The sequence below is a fragment of the Lineus longissimus genome, chromosome 16 (genome assembly GCF_910592395.1).
Source record: "Lineus longissimus chromosome 16, tnLinLong1.2, whole genome shotgun sequence".
Taxonomy (NCBI): Eukaryota; Metazoa; Nemertea; class Pilidiophora; order Heteronemertea; family Lineidae; genus Lineus; species Lineus longissimus.
This window is the reverse complement of record NC_088323.1, coordinates 15,303,296-15,324,202: the sequence shown is the minus strand read 5'-3', so window position 1 is coordinate 15,324,202 and position 20,907 is coordinate 15,303,296. Positions and strand designations below refer to the sequence as shown.

General features: G+C 40.5%; 1 protein-coding gene across 10 annotated transcripts in view; it reads left to right on the top strand.

The window, feature by feature from the left end:
- Positions 1-20,907, top strand: part of LOC135500338 (tyrosine-protein phosphatase non-receptor type 4-like) — a 134,434-nt gene that overhangs the window by 44,230 nt on the left and 69,297 nt on the right. For 2 of the 10 annotated variants that reach the window (XM_064791747.1, XM_064791745.1), the window contains exons 10-15: positions 3,151-3,239; positions 4,341-4,416; positions 5,945-6,108; positions 10,634-10,702; positions 13,062-13,094; positions 18,667-18,720. In XM_064791747.1, the coding sequence (XP_064647817.1) occupies positions 3,151-3,239; positions 4,341-4,416; positions 5,945-6,108; positions 10,634-10,702; positions 13,062-13,094; positions 18,667-18,720 (485 nt within the window). Of the gene's footprint in view, positions 1-3,150; positions 3,240-4,340; positions 4,417-5,944; positions 6,109-10,633; positions 10,703-13,061; positions 13,095-13,756; positions 13,805-18,666; positions 18,721-20,907 lie in introns of all 10 variants that reach the window. The other 8 variants (XM_064791750.1, XM_064791748.1, XM_064791751.1 and 5 more) reach the window with 6 other exon arrangements.

Here is a 20,907-nt window from a genome sequence, read left to right as displayed (position 1 = left end):
TGTATGGTCTTTGATGGTGAAAAAACAATGGCATTTTGTCAGTGCCGTGCACGCCAAAAATATGTTATGAGAATGTCGCTCGCTATAAGTGAACACCGATGAGTGCAGTGTACTGACGTAAAGTTGATTTGTCATCCGAGACCATGTGTTTTGCATCCAGAATGACGATGATGACGTCAGTTGCATGTCATGCGATGATGTCATATGCGTGTAGAGTGATGAGGTCTTTTGCACATCTAGTGATGATGACATTTGCATGTAGAGTGATGACGTCATCTGCACCAGAAGTGAAGACTTCATCTGCACATCGAGTGATGACGTCATCTGCATGTAGAGTGATGATGTCATCTGCATGTAGAGTGATGATGTCATCAGTACCAGAAGTGATGACGTCATCTGCATGTAGAGTGATGATGTCATCTGCACCAGAAGTGAAGACGTCATCTGCATGTAGAGTGATGATGTCATCAGCACCAGAAGTGATGACGTCATCTGCATGTAGAGTGATGATGTCATCTGCATCAGAAGTGATGACGTCATCTGCATCTAGAGTGATGATGTCATCTGCACCAGAAGTGATGACGTCATCTGCATGTAGAGTGATGACGTCATCTGCATCTAGAGTGATGATGTCATCTGCATGTAGAGTGATGATGTCATCAGCACCAGAAGTGATGACGTCATCTGCATGTAGAGTGATGATGTCATCTGCATCAGAAGTGATGACGTCATCTGCATCTAGAGTGATGATGTCATCTGCATGTAGAGTGATGATGTTATCTGCACCAGAAGTGATGACGTCATCTGCATGTAGAGTGATGATGTCATCTGCATGTAGAGTGATGATGTCATCTGCACCAGAAGTGATGACGTCATCTGCATGTAGAGTGATGACGTCATCTGCACGTCGAGTGATGACGTCATCTGCATGTAGAGTTGATGATGTCATCTCCACTACATCTAGTGATGACTTCATCTGCACGTCATAAAAAACGCTCAGTATTAGATCTGACACCAACTCCTCACACGTAGAATGACAGTACCAGTGACCCTTGCACTTTCACCCTCAACCAAACTTGCACCGTATGCCTGCACACTCCCAAGCACCAATTCTCTCCTCCATTCAGCCAAAACTCCAACACACCTAAACATGTTGTATTTGACATTGGTAGCATCCTCGTGTTTGATTGTTCTAGAGTCGTGTGTGCGTCACGCTTAATATTTTGAAAACATTTCCTCAGTCAAGCCGCTACGTTTATAAGACCATGGGTGATATGAATAAAGAATAGCAAATGCTTTTACTCCGGTTTTATACAGGAAGGCTTAGTGTAAATGTACATGGAGATTTAGATAAAAGCATTTGCTAGTCTTTATTCATATCACCCAATTACAAGTCACGTATTACCAATGGTTATTCTGTCCATTGTGTGCGGAAAGCTTTAGACATCACACCTCAATTATCAATGGGTGTCTCATCCCTACATTCTACGCCCCCCCCCCCCCCATGTTACCCCTGATGTACACTGGCAGTCATGTAGTTGTTTGTCTTCTAAATGCTCAGCTCAAAGGGAACTGGAACCGCCAAGCCAGTTCGTATGACCTCGTTTTCATTTCCCGCGTATCGGGTGATCAGAACGAGGCATGAATGAAACATGGTGCCTAGCTGTCAATCATTCAGTGACGTCACTACTATGGAATTTACTACGAAAATTCATGAATGAAAGATCGCATGACTCACGTGATTCTCACATGATTCTCAATTATAACAAATTGAACTGCGCATGCTCGGGCACTGGGGGCGGAGCTACAAATCTGAACTCTACTTTCTCGGGCGGTGAAAGTCGAAAAGTTGAATAAATCGCTCGTAGGTTCCAGTTCGCTTTAAGCTTAGAAGTAATTGTATTGCCACTGTTATACATGCTTCCCGAAATCGGTGGCTTGCATTGGAACTAACTTTTTCCCCTTTGTCCGTCATTAAAGGCATTCAAGTGTATTGGTCAACCATGACTATCTTCTTTGTCCCTCCACCATAAGGCCTAGTTTCCCCTTATGACATCACTATTTCGGACACTCAGCGCCCCACTTCTGGAAAGGTGTATAACTTGTATCAAAAACCCATTACTTCTGAGTAGAAGTTTGAAGTAATGTTGCTTGTATCTTAAAGATTTATTACAGTGGAACCTCCCTTAACAGACACCTCTCTTTTAAGGACGGCCTCTCAATTGAGGACACTCGTTTTGGTCCCACATTGATGGTTTCCATTCAATTTGACCTCTCTAATCAGGATACCTCTTTATTGAGGACAGCACTCGGCAGTCCTGAGTGTGTCTTTAAAAGAGAGGTTCTACTGTATTCAAAAGTTCGGTCGCACGGTTGAGTTTTCAAAATACATCACGACGGAAATCTATTTTCAATATCTTAAGATTCGTGAAATCATAATAGAAGTTGTTTAATACAAAGACAGCATCAAAATTTTCTCTTGTCCTCGTAAATGACAAAGACTGTGGCCATTGGACTGGTCTTCCTCTCTATAGCAATGTGTCCTTGTGACACACTCAGGTTGAGACGTCAGGACACTCTAATGGTACTTCTTCCGATCTGACGCCAACCCAGTCACAACGGTATTATCCATTGACTAATGCAAGTATCAATTCGTGTCTTTTACCCCCCCCCCTCCTCAAGAGTACGACACCTTATCACACTATAACGACATCTTAAGGCTCAAGCATCACCCTTTTTTCACCAATGCTACTTTTTCTTTCGTCAAGACATCACCATCAACAATATATCAGTTATCACCATCATATAAAGTAACCGGACTAATTTTACTGGGTAAGGCTGTATGTTCGACAAGACATCGACACATTAGCATCCTTATTCTTTCCAGCTTCGCCAAATTTTCACTAAAGGAAAAATAAATACTACTCAAGCATCGGCAAAGATTAGTGGTGATAGCTTAACTACCCTTGAGGAGGGGGGGGGTACAAGAAACGAATTGATACTTGCATAAGGAGCACGTAAAATTCGTTCCCAATGATAGTCGGTTTTACATACGAGTAACACATTTTCCTCTCGGTAAGTCTATCTGAAGTCGTAATCATCTTCACGTTAATATTCCACGTTTTAATTTTGCCTTCCAAACTTTTTCAGGATCAGAGTAACTTAGAGATCATGCTAGGGGTGACGTCGGTGGGTCTGGTCGTCTTTCAGAATTCCATGAAAATAAACACGTTTTCGTGGTAAGTATTTGTGGGTCTTCCTCTTCCTCTGGTTCTTCTTCTCCAGTCACTCTACACTTGGAGGAGTTATTCTCCAGAGAATAGGTGTAGTCTTCCTCCAAGATGGAGTGAGCGTTTTTGCGTGCCACTACCTTTACGCACCAATTGGGGCTACGCGCCAATCTTGGTTTTGGTCAGAGGAAGAGTCTATCAACCTTTTCGAAGAACTAGACGTTTTTTTGGGCGCGATCAATGTTGATAGTCTTTGCCTGCCAAACTCGTTCTAGAACGACTGCAACTTCCCTCCCGTTTCCTGCCAAACTCGTTCTAGAACGACTGCCACTTCCCTCCCGTTTCCTGCCAAACTCGTTCCAGAACGAAATTATTAGTTCTCCGTCATAACACCAGAGGTCATGTCGGTACTGAACCAGGAAATGGTTTGATGTGTTCGGCTTCCATGCAGACGATGGTCTGCTCATTCTATGCATGCATTTCGTTACTTCATCAAGTGAAACTGGCGGGAAAAACCACATGTTTCCTGCTGATGGAAGCAAAACCTGCAAAGTACCCCTCTGCAGAGGTGATTGTTTCAATGACTACCATGGAAAAAAGCAGTACAACTGATTTGTAGATGAAAGAGTAAGCCGAAACAAAGAAAATCAAACAGGTTTCAAGGATATATGTCTTCTTGTTTTTTTTAAAAAAATTATTGAAAATCTGGTAAAAATAGTGAAATTGTGGCAAACTGGGGGATATTAATTAAAAATAGCTGTGGCAGGGAAAGAGTTAATGTTTCCAAGCATGGATTAAACCAATCTATACGTGACGGTTCAAATAGATCCACCATTCTTCTACAGAATTTCAACTTCTGACCGCTAGATATTGGACAGACTTTGATCCAACATTTGACTTAGACTGAGGCCTCCTCGCTTCAATTCATGGTTGTGGTCTTACAAATCTATCTTCTAAATCATGTCGGCTCGCACTTTTTGCGGAACCATTGGAAATGTGACGTTGCCTATTAATTAACATCGATTGTGTGGAAACTATTTTTTGATTGTTACAGAATTCACGCTCATGAGGACAGTTTCACAGAATCCAAGTTGTACCTTTTCATTCCAGGGCAAAAATTGTGAAGATTTCATTCAAGCGACGTCAGTTCTTTATTCAACTGAGACGAGAGCTCGTAAGTGATGAGGTAGACATGAATATTTATTCACCATTTCACTTAAAGGGAACTGGAACCGCCGAGCAATTTATTCAACTTTTCGACTTTCACCGCCCGAGAAAGTCAAACTTCCAACTTCCTATTCAAGTTTAGATTTGTAGCTCCGCCCCCAGTGCCCGAGCATGCGCAGTTCAATTTGTTATTATTGAGAATCATGTGAGAATCACGTGAGTCATGCGATCTTTCATTCATGAGTTTTCGTAGTAAATTCCATAGTAGTGACGTCACTGAATGATTGACAGCTAGGCGCCATGTTTCATTCATGCCTCGTTCTGATCACCCGATACGCGGGAAATGAAAACGAGGTCATACGAACTGGCTTGGCGGTTCAGTTCCCTTTAACGCGTCCGGGATAACCGGGAGGTCGGGAAATCAATACATGCATCGAATCATCGTTTTTAGCTACGCTGTCTTTGCTGCACTGGCTTTGCAGCGGAGCTTATGATTTGTACTGGAGCTGGCCGAAAGTAGTTCCAGCAAAATAGTTGCATTTTCATCAGAATTTGCTGTAGCTGGGCCAGGTAATGTGCCAGGATACCAATATTTTAAACTCTTGTTTCGATGGGATTATAGCCATTCACAGCAGAAAGACTAACCGCCCCGTAATTGGCAGTAATTGGCAGTAATTGGCAGATTTTAAGCTGAAAATTGTCTTCTGCTCAAAACTGGCAAAATGGCCTCGGTCCTACCTGTCTCTGTAATGTACTGAACCGGCTACACATAAGGGATTGCCCTAAGGCATTGCAGCCGAGGCTGGTAATGTGATGGGCGTTTTGCGAATGTATAAAGAGTGTGTACATTCATTTGAAAACTTAGTTCCAATCTAAATTTGTCATAACGAGCAGTTTGAAAGTGGTATTTCCCTTTATTTTGATTCTCAATGTCAATATGCCTTTGAAATTCAGTTATTGATTCAGTGGCCAGTCCTTGTTGTGACTTCGTCTTCTTGTCTGTATGTGTTGGCGTGTCGATCTTTTCTCACCGTGTTGTGAATCTTTATTCTAAAATACCTTGATATTCCCAATCGTCATTTTGTTCCTCGTTCTGAGTGCAGATGGCTGGTTTATAGAATTGAGTGAAAAAATTTTAATTGAATTTTTTGGAACGTTGAAGAAGAAAAAAATTCAACTTTTTAAAAAATTCCAAAAAAAATTTTTATAAATTATTTTCGAATTTTTTTTCCTTCTCAATCTCAATTTTTTTATAAATTTTTTTTGGAATTTTTTTCCTTCTCAATCGTTATCAAGACCTCCTTTAGTCATTAAAACCAGCATAGAATGCACCCTGAAACCCTTGAAAATACTTTTAAAGTCCTTAAAACTGTGAAAATATAACTTTAAAAAAGTATCTTAACAACAAAATTGGTGTCTGAGGAAAGAACTTAATAGAAAGCTTGTAGGTCTGACGCGTTTAAATCAGAACATAGAACTGGACATAGATCTGGACATAGAACTAATTGGTTGATGAATTAACCAACTCGTTATTGGTTTCTTTTCAGAACGACTCGGTCGAGAATTTGATAGGTTTTAACATGAACAGTTACCGGTCATGTAAAAATTTATGGAAATCTTGCGTTGAGCATCATACGTTCTTTCGACTACACACACCCCTGCCGCCCAAAAAATACGGCCTTTTTTCGTTAGGATCGAAGTTTCGGTATAGGTAAGTATGGGTTTGTTTTTATGTCCCTGCAGTGTCGGTAAGCCTAGGGTGTTGAAGTGTTATCTGTGGTTGTTGTCTTATCTGGTTAAGCCAGGTAGTGATTAATGAGACAAATTTTGCTAAGTTCTGTAAGATGGCTCCTCCTATTTCAATCCAAGTTGAGGAAAATAGCCTAACTTTAAAATCAGGGTGCCAAAAATCAAGACTATTTTACCATGAAATCAATAGGCTATTTGCCAAATACTCCTGTACCACCTAGGGTCAGGATAACAAACTAACTTTACAATAGGTTTTTACGATAGAGACGTCAGACAATGGGTGATATGAATAAAGACCAGCAAATGCTTTTACTCCGGTTTTGTACAGGAAGGCCTAGTGTAAATGTACATGGAGATTTAGATAAAAGCATTTGCTAGTCTTTATTCATATCACCCAATGCCTCTCGATCCTTTGTCTAGGGTCTTTTACCGTGAAGATCTAGGGTAAAGATGGTTTGTTTTCCCGACCCTAGGTGGTACTGGCGTATTTGGCCAAGGGGCCTATTGTCAAACAGGATACAAATCAACATATGTCCCGTGTTGCCATCTGTGAGAAATTAGATAAACCAATTACTAAATTCAAAGACAAGATTCGGTTGTTTAGCAAATTGTTATTACTCAGCTAAACTTGTACGGATATCAGAAAAGATCCCGCGGCTTACCTAATTGCACCTGGACGATTTACGCCTACTCAGTGTTCAACCGATGTTACTCGTGCGCGATGTTGTGTGGCTCAGTTGCGATTTGGATAGAAACCCACATCTTTTTGAACGCTGAGAAATGGCTTTAACAAATCTAACGCTCAACTGGTGTGGTAGAAACGTCTCCTGTCTAACCTTGACCTTGTTGTCGAAAGTAGTTTTGTCACTATTGCTTGGGGTAACTTGCTGTAAAGTCTAATTGGCTTCATTGAAAGCGATAACACCAAGTATCGCTAACGCTAGCGTTAGTGGCAAAGCTTGTTTTGAACAACCAGGGCCTACGTCTAATTAACACGTGTTGGGAAAATGGATCTTTTTGTCAAATTTATGAATGACGGTGATTTTGTGTACTCAAGTTCCTGTGCCTATGCCGGGAGGCCAACATAAATGTGTGTTCTAAAACATCTTCGTTACAATGTTTACAACGGATTGTATATTCGCCTCGTTTTGACTAAATAATTGTCGGTGAGACAATCACACGGTTTTTGCTAGCATGGGGGCCGGACAAATACCCACCTTTGCTTCAAGAAGGTAGGTGTGTGCCGCCCTTCCCAGGGTTTCATACAGAGGCGAGACTTGTGTTTTAAGCCTAAAGTTTTAAGATACTAAGAAGCAGATTTAAGCCTTTTCAGGTGCAAAAAAGCTTTGGGTGGGGCCATTTTGGAAAGAAAAAAAAATGTTTTGTTTTTCATTTGGATTTTTTCTTTTTCTTTTTGTCCCCCCATGAAAAAATCCGGCCTAAAACCCTGAATTATTACCTATAGGGTTTGTATAATATGTGTCAAAAGTAAATTCTCTGTGGAATATGCCGAAAATATATCAATTCTTCAGGGAATATCTTTGTGCCTCCGCCAGTTGTGCGATTGGCTTTATAGTGATGTAAAATTTCCCATTTTAGGCCAATTTCAGACCTTTATTCTCTTAGTACTAAATTATAAATTTGATAGCTGGAATAGAAACATATCTCTCTCCATTCTCTGTTGATCTTTGAATTTTGAAATTTGTACCAAAAGTAAATGTTTCAGAGGTATTTTTGTGCAAACTAGCATAATAACCGTGGCGCGGGTTGTTTTAGGGTGTTGGCTTACTGTGGGGTTGGGGCAATTTGGGTGAAATGAAATGATATGTCTTGGGGTTGTGATGTTGTCTTGATTTTGATGATTGGGACAATCTGGGTGATATGGGTTGATTGGTCTGAGGGGTTGTGACCGGAAAAATCAAACTCCACTCCATTTTGACGAACTACTTCGCGAATGGTGAAGAGGCAATGGCGTGAAGTTACGAACTTTACAACAAATGCCGCGAGCATAGTGGGTGGCAGCACCAGACGTAGAAAGTAGTTCGCCTAGAGTTTTTTCGACACCCTCCGCACGGACTCCACTTGTCCGGAACACTCACTTACTTGTTAATCTGCAGTGGTTAGCCTGTTTTGTGCAAATGGGTGCTCATCTATATACAGTAGATATATAACCCTGTTGGCTTGTAAGCAGAAGATCAAGGGTTCAAACCCTGTTGGTCAGACCTTTGTGTGTTATCTCTTGTTGGTGGTATTCAATAATCGCAAAACAGTAATATCAAATCAATGTCAGTCACCAGTTAGTTCCGTTCAGTGCCACCATATTCATATCATATCTTTTGGATTCGTTTATTGTGACACTGAATGGTACATCTGAGCAATGCTGGTGATGTGGGGTTAATCTGAATCGCAACTGAGCCCAGAACATCGCGCGAGCAAACTTCTAATTTGTCTGTCTGGGTCTGTGAAGTCTGTCTTGGGTGGTCACTGGGTTAAGGTGATATGTATTGTTTTATGTAATAAACTCTTTCACTGTCCAAAATGTGGACATTTTGGGTCATTTTCACCACCCAAAATCTCACAAACATAATTTGGATACTCTCATTAAAATTCTTCAAGACCTTTGTATTGTCTTTACCCCTAGCTTCAATAAAGCAGCAGTAATAAGTAGGGGCATATTGAGATTATTATCTAACAATTTTTAAAAGAGTGGTAATTTTGGCCAATTTTCACCATTTTTACCCAGAATGAGGTGTGGCAGACCCCACTCCACCCTCTAAGTCAAAAAACATTATTCGATTTTGGACGCCCTAGGCCAGAGAAATCATATAAAATACATTTGAGTAGCTGGAGTCATCTGGTGTTGTCTGGAGGAACTAAAAATACATGTACCTTAAAAATTTAGGTCGTACATGTATGATCTTGGCAGTGAAAGAGGAAATGTAATTTATGTAATTAACAAATATCTTGATTTATGTTAACCCTTTTGGCTGCGAAAGCCATTTTGGCCTGCACAGGCTCATGTATTGCAGTGGATACCATTGCTGTTCGTTAAACAGTGCTTACGTTTATCTAAACGGGCAAATAGAGTTCAGAAGTGTCGCCATCTTTGGTATTTGGATCAAACTAATGCTGCCCACATGAGTTTGGCATGTTCGGAGAGGCTGTGGCCAAGTTCTGATGAATTCATATTAAAGTACAGCATGACGTGCCGAGCACGTCGCCCGCAGGCAATGAGAGCATGTGACATGACGTGCTGTGCGCGTCGCCCGCAGGCAATGAGGGCGTGTGACATGACGTGCTGTGCACGTCGCCTGCAGGCAATGAGGGCGTGTGACATGACGTGTTGTGCACGTCGCCTGCAGGCAATGAGGGCGTGTGACACGACGGGCTGTGCACGTCGCCTGCAGGCAATGAGGGCATGTGACATGACGTGCTGTGCACGTCGCCCGCAGGCAATGAGGGCATGTGACACGACGGGCTGTGCACGTCGCCGACAGCAAAGGTGTTACGTTGTGACAAGAAGACTGCATGGTCAATTCTGTGGTGTGATTTTAACTGGTCATGTTTGATGGCAGACATATCTGTTCTGAAACACTCTATTGCCAATCACGTGACGATATGTGATGTTACGTTACATTACATATAAGCACGTTACATTATGTTATATATAAGCACGTTACATTACGGTACATATAAGCATGTTACATTATGTTACATATAAGCACGTTACATATAAGCACATTACATTACGGTACATATAAGCATGTTACATTACGGTACATATAAGCCAGCCTACGTCACTTGGTATGTGACATCACAGAGTGCATTGTTGTTTATTAACTGTCGTTACATAAGCGTTTTACCATCCATGGCTGCGGTTTTGCCACCCAATGAGATGATAAAATTGTCCATATGGCAAAATGTTTAAAATCTCAAAATTCATTAAAAAAATTTCTATACTGCAAAACGTCAAATATCTCAAAATTCGCAACATTTTCTATACTGCAAAACGTCAAATATCTCAAAATTCGCAAAATTGTCTATACTGCAAAACGTCAAATATCTCAAAATTCTCAAAATTGTCTATACTGCAAAACGTCAAATATCTCAAAATTCGCAAAATTGACTATACTGCAAAACGTCAAATATCTCAAAATTCGCAAAGATGTCTATACTGCAAAACGTCAAATATCTCAAAATTCGCAACATTTTCTATACTGCAAAACGTCGAAAATCTCGAAATTCTCAAAATTGTCTATGCTACAAAACATTAAAAAACTGAAAATTCTCAAAATTGTCTATACTGCAAAACGTCAAAAATCTCAAAATTTCATTGTCTAAACTGCAAAAGTCAAAAATCTCAAAATTGTCTATACTGCAAAACGATAAAAATCTCAAAATTCTCAAAATTGTCTATACTGCAAAACGTTAAAAACTAGCGAGCACAAACGAAGAATGCATTAATGAGTTTGCCGTGATCTTTTCAGTGGTAGAACAGAGTACCAGACGATAGAGGATAGTAAACGAAGAGCGAGAGTGGAGCGAAGTTTTTCAAGGTGAGTTCAAGGACAACAGCATTTAGCGCCGTAAGGGCCCTTAGAATCTGCAAATTTGAAAATTGGGAATGATGTTACCGGCAACAACTGAGAATCGACCCGGTGCCTCTGAGGTGGCAAGTGCTGATATTTCAAACAGTGCTTAGAATGAACTAGCTCAACCTGGGGCATCATTCCTGGGGACCCTGGTTTTAACACTGCATCCTGTGCGCAGTGTACAATTGGGCCGTCCACACAAATCAGAATACTGTAAACCCCGGGACTTATTGTGAGCGTTTTTTTGTTGTGATTTTTGCACATTCGCTCTCAAACATGAATTCAAAAGCGAGAAAATTTCATAGCTAATCCATCATTAACCATTGAATTTCAACAGAAAACTTGGGAGTTAATAAACCGCTTTTAGAAAATGGGCTAATATCTGAAGAAAAAAAGGCTAATTGTTAATTTTTTAGGTTTGCCAACTTTTCGTGGTTTACAGTACTTTTGAGCACAACCTCGGCAGGGTGCCTCTGGCCTATATTTTAGCTCCACCCGTGTGGTTTTCGGGAAAATAACCAAAACTTCCAGTTGGTTATCAGTCCCTATTCTAAAACACCGCATAAACTTACTGAAAAAATCTTCATTAAGAACACCCAAAGGTTTCTGGTGTAGCAAAAAAAATCTTTATGTCCCCACTCTTTAATTTCAGTCTATTGAACAAGTAGGGTTTGTTTCTAGCAGTTTTCAGATCACAGGCGAGTGAAAATACTCAAGTCGGCCCCAACTCTCCACACCCTCCCCCTGTTCTGATTGAAATTTAAACATACATTTAGTGGAACCTCCCTAAGCAGACACCTCTCTATTAAGGATACCCTCTCTATTTTTGACACTAGTTTTGGTCCAAAACTGGTTGTTTCCAATCAACTTAACCTCTCTAATCAGGACACCTCCCTGTTGAAGACAGCATTTGTCATTCCATATGGTGTCCATAATAGAGAGGTCTGTACACATAAAGAATATTCTTTTTGTGTATTGTCAATAGGGCTAGTGACAATTAGGGGGTGGGGTGGGGCTAATTTGGTATTTTCACACACCTGTGTTCAGACTGGGACTTGTCCTGCTGTACACATGTTTTACAGTAATTTTGCTTCTCACCTTGTTTTCCTGGAGTTGCCGATTTTGTGCCCATTTAATCCCTGGGGACTGAAAAAAATTTGAAAAAGGTTTAACCGGAATGGTACCATCAGAACGAACTATTTATGAGCTTTCCAGTGGATGGTCATGTCAATATGTTTACTAATGGTACCATCAGAGAGGACTCATTGAGAGCTTTCCAATGAATGGTCATGTCAGTGTGTTTAAGAATGGCACCATTAGAGAGCTTTCCAATGAATGGTTGTGTCAATATTTTTACTAATGGTACCATCAGAGAGGACTCGTTGAGAGCTTTCCAATGAATGGTCATGTCAGTGGGTTTAAGAATGGCACCATTAGAGAGCTTTCCAATGAATGGTTGTGTCAATATTTTTACTAATGGTACCATCAGAGAGGACTCGTTGAGAGCTTTCCAATGAATGGTCATGTCAGTGGGTTTAATAATGGCACCATTAGAGAGCTTTCCACTGAATGGTTGTGTCAATAGGTTTAATAATGGTACCATCAGAGAGGACTCGTTGAGAGCTTTCCAATGAATGGTCATGTCATTGGGTTTAATAATGGCACCATTAGAGAGCTTTCCAATGAATGGTTGCGTCAATATGTTTACTAATGGTACCATCAGAGAGGAATCGTTGAAAGCTTTCCAATGAATAGTTGTGTCAACAGGTTTAATAATGGTACCATCAGAGAGGAATTGGTGAAAGCTTTCCAATGTATGGTTGTGTCAATAGCTTGATAATGGTGCCATCAGAGAGGACTCTTTTAGTGCTTTCTAATGAATGGTGATGTCAATAAATTTACTAATGGTACCATCAGAAAGTACTCTGAGAGCTTTCCAATGAATGGTACCCCAAGAAAGGACCATTATTGTGTCCTGTATCAACTTCAATCAGTCCTTAAGGGGTTAATTAGACACACGTACTGTACGCTATGTACTTTTTGTTGTGCGGTTAAGCGCGCTGCTAACGAGTGATTTTATCGCAATATTGTGTGATATGAATCGTATGCGATAAAAATTGCTTGTCTGCACACCTGTAATGAGACTCTTTCACTGGTGCGAGTATCAAACCTGTTTGGTTTTTATCTGAGACAAGAGCTGAGGGGAGACTGACACAAATTATCGCAAAAAAACATTGATGATATGCATTTTGATTGCGTGTGCAGAAAATCTGAATAATTTTTTATGGTTTTTTTTCCTGACGTGAAACTTTATGTCTTTTAGTTATTCGATGCGATTCGGCTTTAAATTAAGCATGTATGTATAAAATTGAAAATCTATTTTTAGAAATCTATCCTTTTTCAGTTGGTACACTGTTATGACCTTTTATGACCTTTGGCGATTTGGTTAATGACCTTGACCTTTGGGTACTTCACTTATGAAATATTTGTTGTGGCGGAATTTTTATTTTATTTTCCTGCTTGTTGTAGCTGTGTACGGGCAGTTCCAAAAAAATACAATATTTTTCTGGAGATTCACTCGGATATCCAAGTTTTCCAGTTTTGGGCTCCTAATTTGCTGAAAAAGATGGCCCCCTCCTCTGTAAAATCTTGCCAAAAAATCTGTGACCTCTGATCCAGAAAGATAGTCTTGCTGCTTCAGTAAACGTTTTTGACTGGTAATTTTCAAGGCTTTTGTCTAGGTTGAGTTAAAAAATCTCCGAAAAAGTTTTCGGAGCAGAAAATTTACCAATTTACATGACGATTGAATATCCAGAGTAACATGACAGGTATGGGAGGGGCATTGGGTGGTTTGCGATTGGACCATTCTGCGTACCGTGATTTCCACAAAACATCAACAACACCAAAAACTCCAGCATGCAGCGTGGTAATTTTAATGAATTATCGAAAACCTCATCCAACTATCTTCCAAATATGACTCTTAACTAATAATTCAAAGGATTTCATTCACAATTGCAGATTTAAATTTAAGTCGAAACTCAAACCAGTCGACGAAAATTGCACAAGGTAACGCATTTCTCGTGTCTTACAGAATCGAGTGTCCAGTTTGCCAGATTTTTATTTGACGAGTCCTGTCGTTTGTGTGACCCCTTATAAGCTTAAGGTGGCGCTACAGTTTCCTAATCCCTAAAGAAATAACCTTTTAAATTGGTACATTGGATGGCGCTAAAACGTCTTAATACTTAAACATAACTTGTTTAACTGGTATCGTGGGTGGCTATTTGATTAATCGCCAGATAAGGTAACCTGGTACAACTATCGCCTACAGTGTAAAATAACCAACTACAGCCCCTACAGTGTTAAAATAACCTCTTTTACTAGTATCGTTGGTGGATCTATTTGATTTAATGCCAGATAAGGTAACCTGGTACAACTATAGCCCTACAGTGAAATAATAACCTCTTTTACTGGTATCGTGGGTGGATCCGTTTGATTAATCGCCAGATAAGGTAGCCTGGTACAACTATCACCCTACAGTGTAAAATAACCAACTACAGCCCCTACAGTGAAATAATAACCTCTTTTACTGGTGTCTTGGATGGATCCGTTTGATTTATTGCCGGATAAGGTAACCTGGTACAACTATCGCCCTACAGTGTAAAAATAACCTCTTTTACTTGTATCGTTGGTGGATCTATTAGATTTGTCGCCAGATAAGGTAAAAGGTACAATTATTGCCCCTACTGTGTAAAAAACAGCTGGCAGTACATGGATGTGCACATAGGCTATAATTGTATCACATTACCTTACTAATTTACCTTGACTTTATCAAACAGAAAACACAATGCCTGTCCAGGGGAAACTGAAGTGTTTGCATTACTCTCATTTGAAACATCATCTAACAGAGAAACTAACGCAGAGATAAATTTACCTTTCTCAACATTAAAATTTTGAAAATTGGGCTCGAAGTGAAACTAATACGTACTGCATGGGCTTGAATCAGGTGGTAACCGTCGGTTACATCACATGCCTTGGCGTAACGTCAAAAAAGGGCGGGACAATTTCCCGACAGTCACCATGAGGGCTTGATTGAACATTCCTTGCAGTGCATCATCCGTGCATGAAGCCCCTTCCCGCTACACCAGCTGGCGTCGGTGTGCCTGATTGGCTGATTTCAAAATCAGCTCAGTGTGCATCTTTTGACGTTGAGTTTTTACACAGGATGGACAGGATAAAAAATTGTGTTATATAATGCCTTTGATATATCTATACTGTTGCTGAAGTTGTTGAAATCAATCTGAGTGAAATGGACTGAATTTTTTTCAACCACAAATATTCTCTCATTCTAAACTTTGTTTTGGAATTGCTTTGGGTGTGTTCTGATTGACCTGAAACTGATTCACTGAAAGTGGGAATCGATGTGTTGGAGTCCGATTTGCAGATTATAATCTATATCTAAATTTAACCTAATACATTTCATCACGTATCAAGAGTGAAAATTAACCAGTAGAGCAGTGTACAAAAATATGAAATGTAATATTGGCTAAGACCAGACCCCCTCAAACTCATTTTACATAAAATTCACCTTAGGGTAATTTTGGCAAGAACTCCTTTAGGACGTCCCATTGGAACTGCCTTTTCCCTGCTTTCTGTCAGCATTCTGGGAATATATCGTTGAAATCTGCTGTGTTATGTCGTAGCTGGTGCTGCCCTCTTTATTTTGGTGTCGTGTTTTTTCCCGTTTTACTTACGTAATCGACATGTTATACCGCTTACCGCTGTGATTTCCCTGGATGTTGATTTGAACGTGTCGTGTCGGACCTACCGGCGTTTTATGACGTTTTTCAGATGCCATTTTTATTGTTTGACGATTCAAAAAGTTAAATAGTCGAGGAAGGCACTTTACAGTCCGATATTTCATGTTTTGAATGTTGGTCTAATTGTGTATAACACTTCAGAAAGGCCCTGATATTCTGAGAAAAAATGTCAAAAAGTTTTCTAGTCAAATTTTACCAAAATGTGTTGTTCTGTCAAAAAAATACTTCTTTAGGGTTTCGAAATGAATTCAAATCAAAAGTTTAGTCTAACATCTAACATGGGTTGGGTTTGAAAGGTCTTGTTTGTATTTGGTTGCTCAAATTTGTAGGTGTAGTGCTAGGACCGGGACCCAGCATATGTTGTGTATTTACTCCTTGTAAGATGCTACAGTTGATGGGTGTAAAAGATGTAAATTTATTGACCCGTTTAAAAGATTACTGATATTCACAATTTAGCATGGCATGGTCATCAAAAGCATGCAAGATTAACAAACGGCTCTGTGAAGCTGTACAGAGGCCACTGTATGCTATACAGAGGCCACTGCATGCTGAACAGAGGCCACTGTATGCTATACAGAGGCCGCTGCATGCTGAGCAGAGGCCACTGGGGCATTGTATGCTGTATGGAGGCCACTGAAAGCTGTACAGAGGCACTGCATGCTGGACAGAGGCTGCTGCATGTTGTATAGAGGCCGCTGCGTGCTGGACAGAGGCCGCTGTATGTTGTACAGAGGGCGCTGTAAGCTGTACAGAGGCCATATGTGCTGTGCAGAGGCCGCTGTATGCTGTGTTAGATTGGCACAGCATGCTCATGGATCACCGAACGCATGGACAAATATCTGATGCATGTTTTATAAAATTATTAACCTGAACTGAATATTTTATTATGCTTTTCAGTTTATTTTCCCTGGCACTTTCCCTCCGATTCTCATACGGATACTGCAAACTGCCAAATGTTTGTGAGCGTTTTATTTTTCACTGATTTCATGAATAGCTTCAATTCAGATATGAGAATTGGGAAGAAAAAAAAATTTCATTAGAAAAGGCAAAAGAAATTTTTTCATCTGGCAAAAAAAATATCAAAAACTGATTTTTTTTCAAAAATTTGTGCAAATGGCAAAAATAAAGGTCCGAAGATTTGGCATTTTGACAGGTATTTTAGGTTTCATGACTTGTTTTCTCATCCATTACTAAAAATGCAATCATATTACATTCCTCCCAAAAAGCATGTTCCTCATCTCTTCATAGCTTTAAGTCATTTTTTCGTCTGAAAGTCTACGAGGAGACGCTGATAACTTTCACACGAAAAGCGACTGTGTGATCTTTAGCCATTGGTTGCTCACCTGTTTTGATATAAATACGATGACAGCCAAGACCAAATATCAGAATTTGACTACAAAGTAAAATTCTGCCAATTCCTATGTTTATTTCTGTGCACATTTTCAAATTCAGATATGCAGTCAAATTTGACATACAGTAGAACCTCCCCTTGCGGACACCTCTGCCAGGCGGACACCTCCGCATTATTGACATGTTCGTTCAGTCCCGATTTTTTCTAAGTCATTTGCTTTAACCAAAACTTCTCTAGGGCGGACTCCGAACTGTGGACACGGCCATGGTGACTTCTTGGTCCAATCGCCTCGCAATTACGGACAGTAAACAAAAACAATGGCTTCCCGTGTTCACTTAGGTAGTCGATTAGACCTAATAGGTGTGAAGTCAGCGTAATCGATGAACATAATTATACACTCAGTTCAGTTAATAGCATTCTGCGATGATGAGGTCACTGCAGCTGCTGCCCTCTATTTCCCCATCGCTGAATTACAGGCAATGTCGGACAAACATGCGGTTTCGTAATGGATTCAGGCTTTCTAACTAGGGCAGTTAGATTCAATCTGGCACATGTCCGAGTGTTGGAAATACTACATAATTGTTCTGAATATTTCTCTCTCTGACTCTATGGTATCATTCATGCTAAAAACAATGCAGGGTCAAAGATAATTGACTTTGAAATAAGCTCAAATGCGTAGAAATAAGTGTCGATGTCCGACTGTCACGTGACTAAAACGTCATCAATATCTTATTCAAATGACCTTGTGAGCTATAAATAGTAACGTCGCGGAATGCTATTACCTGGTGGAGAGAATTTAATGTCCGTTGCCCTCCTAACTAAAACCGAATGTATCGTTTGATGATCTTCACTGTGCATCACAATGTCAAGTCAAATTTGACATATTTTCCTCATGGACTAAAGTAGTCATAGTTCCACCTATCATAAAACCCCCGTGTTTTTTCAAGACCCGTGTCCTCGCCGTGTGTCAAAAAACCCGGGGCGCACTTACACCTATCAGTGGTGTTAGATAATGGTTAATAGCCCCGGCGACAGGTGCGCTGTAGGTAGGGAGCCTCCTGTGTTTCTTTCCCGTTGGAGGGGGGCGCAATACCGAGGCAACTACACCGCGCCATCTGTCGCCCGGTCTTAGAACTTGCAATTGCCGTGTCTATTCAGATTCCACCTACCAAAAAACCTGTGTTGAACATGGGTCTGAATTAGCCCCCGATTAGCCCCATCGAGCTCGATGGGGCTAATAGACACGGGGATTTGACATACGGGTCTATTCAGACATGGCAATTCATAGGTGTAAGCGCAAAAGACACGGGGATTTGATAGGTGGAAGTACGACTTATGACATGTCCAGTTGAACTTTCAAATACATACAAATCAGTGTTATTGGCTGAAATTGGTGTGTAGATCAATTCCTCTATGTGTGGCTGAAGTCAAATTTGACTGAAACTAAAAAAAGGTTGGCTGGATCTAAAGTGTGGACGAGCCATAAATTTAATGGAAAATTTGAAAGGAAATAGGACTTTATTCACCAGGCGTGTTAAAAAAATACTCCTCTGTGAAAACGTATTCTGAGAGGTTGCCAGGAGAGTTGCATTTATACTCGGAGTGTCATTGAGTATCCAAAAGCCTTGAATATTTTTGTCTCAATAGAAATGAGTAAATTAACAAGAATAAAAACTAACATTTTGTTTTCAACTCAGGTGAGCCAACCCTCATTTTACATCTGCCGTCATTTTCATCCTAATGTTTTCTCATTTCATCAGAGGCAGCCTTGCGAGTCCGAAGACCTCCCACGATTCCCACGAACCATTCTCTAGGTACGATTAGAACGTCTATCGTAGATGCTAGGGGGGTTAGCGCCCCCTTTTGGCTTAGTTTCACCCTCGGTCTAGATCTCACTGTTAAAGGAGGAGTAGCTTGGCGGGAACTAATTATAGTCACAAAGTCACTGTACAGAGGGCATCGCAGATACTGTAAATGCCTTTATTTTCATGGACCTAAATGTTTGCAAAAAAAACATCATTTTCAGATCTTGCTTCACCATATTTTCGTGAATGGGTGCATTTTCCACTGATAAAACCATTAAGTTGAACATTGCTCCCTTGGAGTATGCGATTGTACCCCTCTTGCAAAAATTGTGAAAATCGGGCAAAATAAAGGGTTTACAGTATGAGACAACCAGTGTGCACAGACAATTTTACGATTGTCTGTCAATGTTTGTTTATTACCTGCACAAACGCCCCCTATTCAGGAACTCTGAAACTATCTGTCCTGCCCGTCCGGTATTTCCGCTACACCGCCTTTAAGGGTCTAATTCTTGTGTCATCTTCACCTTGTCCACGTCTAGTGTCCACCCGATCATCAATCCTTTAGGCCCCTCCTTCGAAACGTACCTAGGTTGAATTGTAGACGCTCGAAAAGTCCAAATTTGAAAATCCATCTTCATATTTGCGCGTTAGTGAGCATTTCAGCCCTTGCTATTTTTTGCTGCCAGGCCCATTAACAAAGTTTGGGACGTGAAACGCTCATCAACAGGTGTATGTGGAGATGGGCCTTTAGATTTGATTGTGTATTTTCTCCACAACTCAGAAATATTTGGAGAGCAGTTGCTGTTGCGTTGCCTTGTGTCAAAATGCGACGGCCCGGTTGATCAAAACAAGTTTTGTCGGGAACCGTGGCATTAACCTAACTCGGCGTAAAGGCTGGTTTACATATGCAACTTTTTCCAATGAAACATGGAGAAACATTGAGAAACATGAAACATCGAGAAACCTTACCTTGGACGTTTACACAGTGAAACACTATGAAACACTCATATGCATTTGACTTGTCACTTTTAGCCATTTTGGACATGGAGTAAAAATCACATGGCTTTTTGTCACAGTCTGATTGGCCACGGAGTTGAAATGTAATCGACACTTGTAGAAACTTGATGAAACCTGTCCAGAATTTACGAGCATGTTCGTAAATTGTTTCATGTTTCTCCTCGTTTCACAAGGTTTCAAGAAAGGGGTTTCATCATGTTTCTTCATTTTTCTTGACCAGTTCACACATGCAACATGAAGAAACTTTTAGGTTTCATGGTTCAAATTACATAGCCTGTCAGTCAAGTTTCTCTTAGTTTCTCTGTGTTTCTCCTAAAAAGTTGCATTTGTAAACCGGCCTTTAGTCTACAGGACCTTACTGAAGGAGATGACGCCAAGCTAGCATTATTGACAAAACTTTTTTGAGCAACTCGGCCCAAGTCAATGAACATGCTCGACTGCTCTCTGGTGCTTTTTGAAATGTTTTTCACCCAGCATGCTTAGCCTTATGCAAGTATCAATTCGTGTCTTGTACCCCCCCCCCCCCCCTCCTCAAGGGTACGACACCTTATCACCCTATAACGACATCTTAAGGCTCAAGCATCACCCTTTTTTCACCAATGCTACTTTTTCTTTCGTCAAGACATCACCATCAACAATATATCAGTTATCACCGTCATATAAAGTAACCGAACTAATTTTACTGGGTAAGGCTGTATGTTCGACAAGACATCGACACATTAGCATCCTTATTCTTTCCAGCTTCGCCAAATTTTCACTAAAGGAAAAATAAATACTACTCAAGCATCGGCAAAGATTAGTGGTGATAGCTTAACTACCCTTGAGGAGGGGGGGGTACAAGAAACGAATTGATACTTGCATTAGTTATCACTGCAATGATCTTTCACCCGTTTTGACAATTCAGTGCAAAAAAAGCCAGCTGTTGGCATCAATAATGTAACCCCCCTCCCCAGCAATGCCTTGAAAAGCCCTGCATTGGACTCCGGCCCCTCACTTGCTCCTCGTTGGCTTTCGAAGGTTGCCCACGTTTTATCGATGTGATTTCATCTGAATTCATGCAGTCACTCTTAAAATCTGCCTCATCTTGGCTAAGTCTTTATCAAAGGGAACTCATCAGATCGCAAAACAACCATTGTGTGTGCGCATCATGTAATAAGCCTAATTTTGACAGAAAGGATA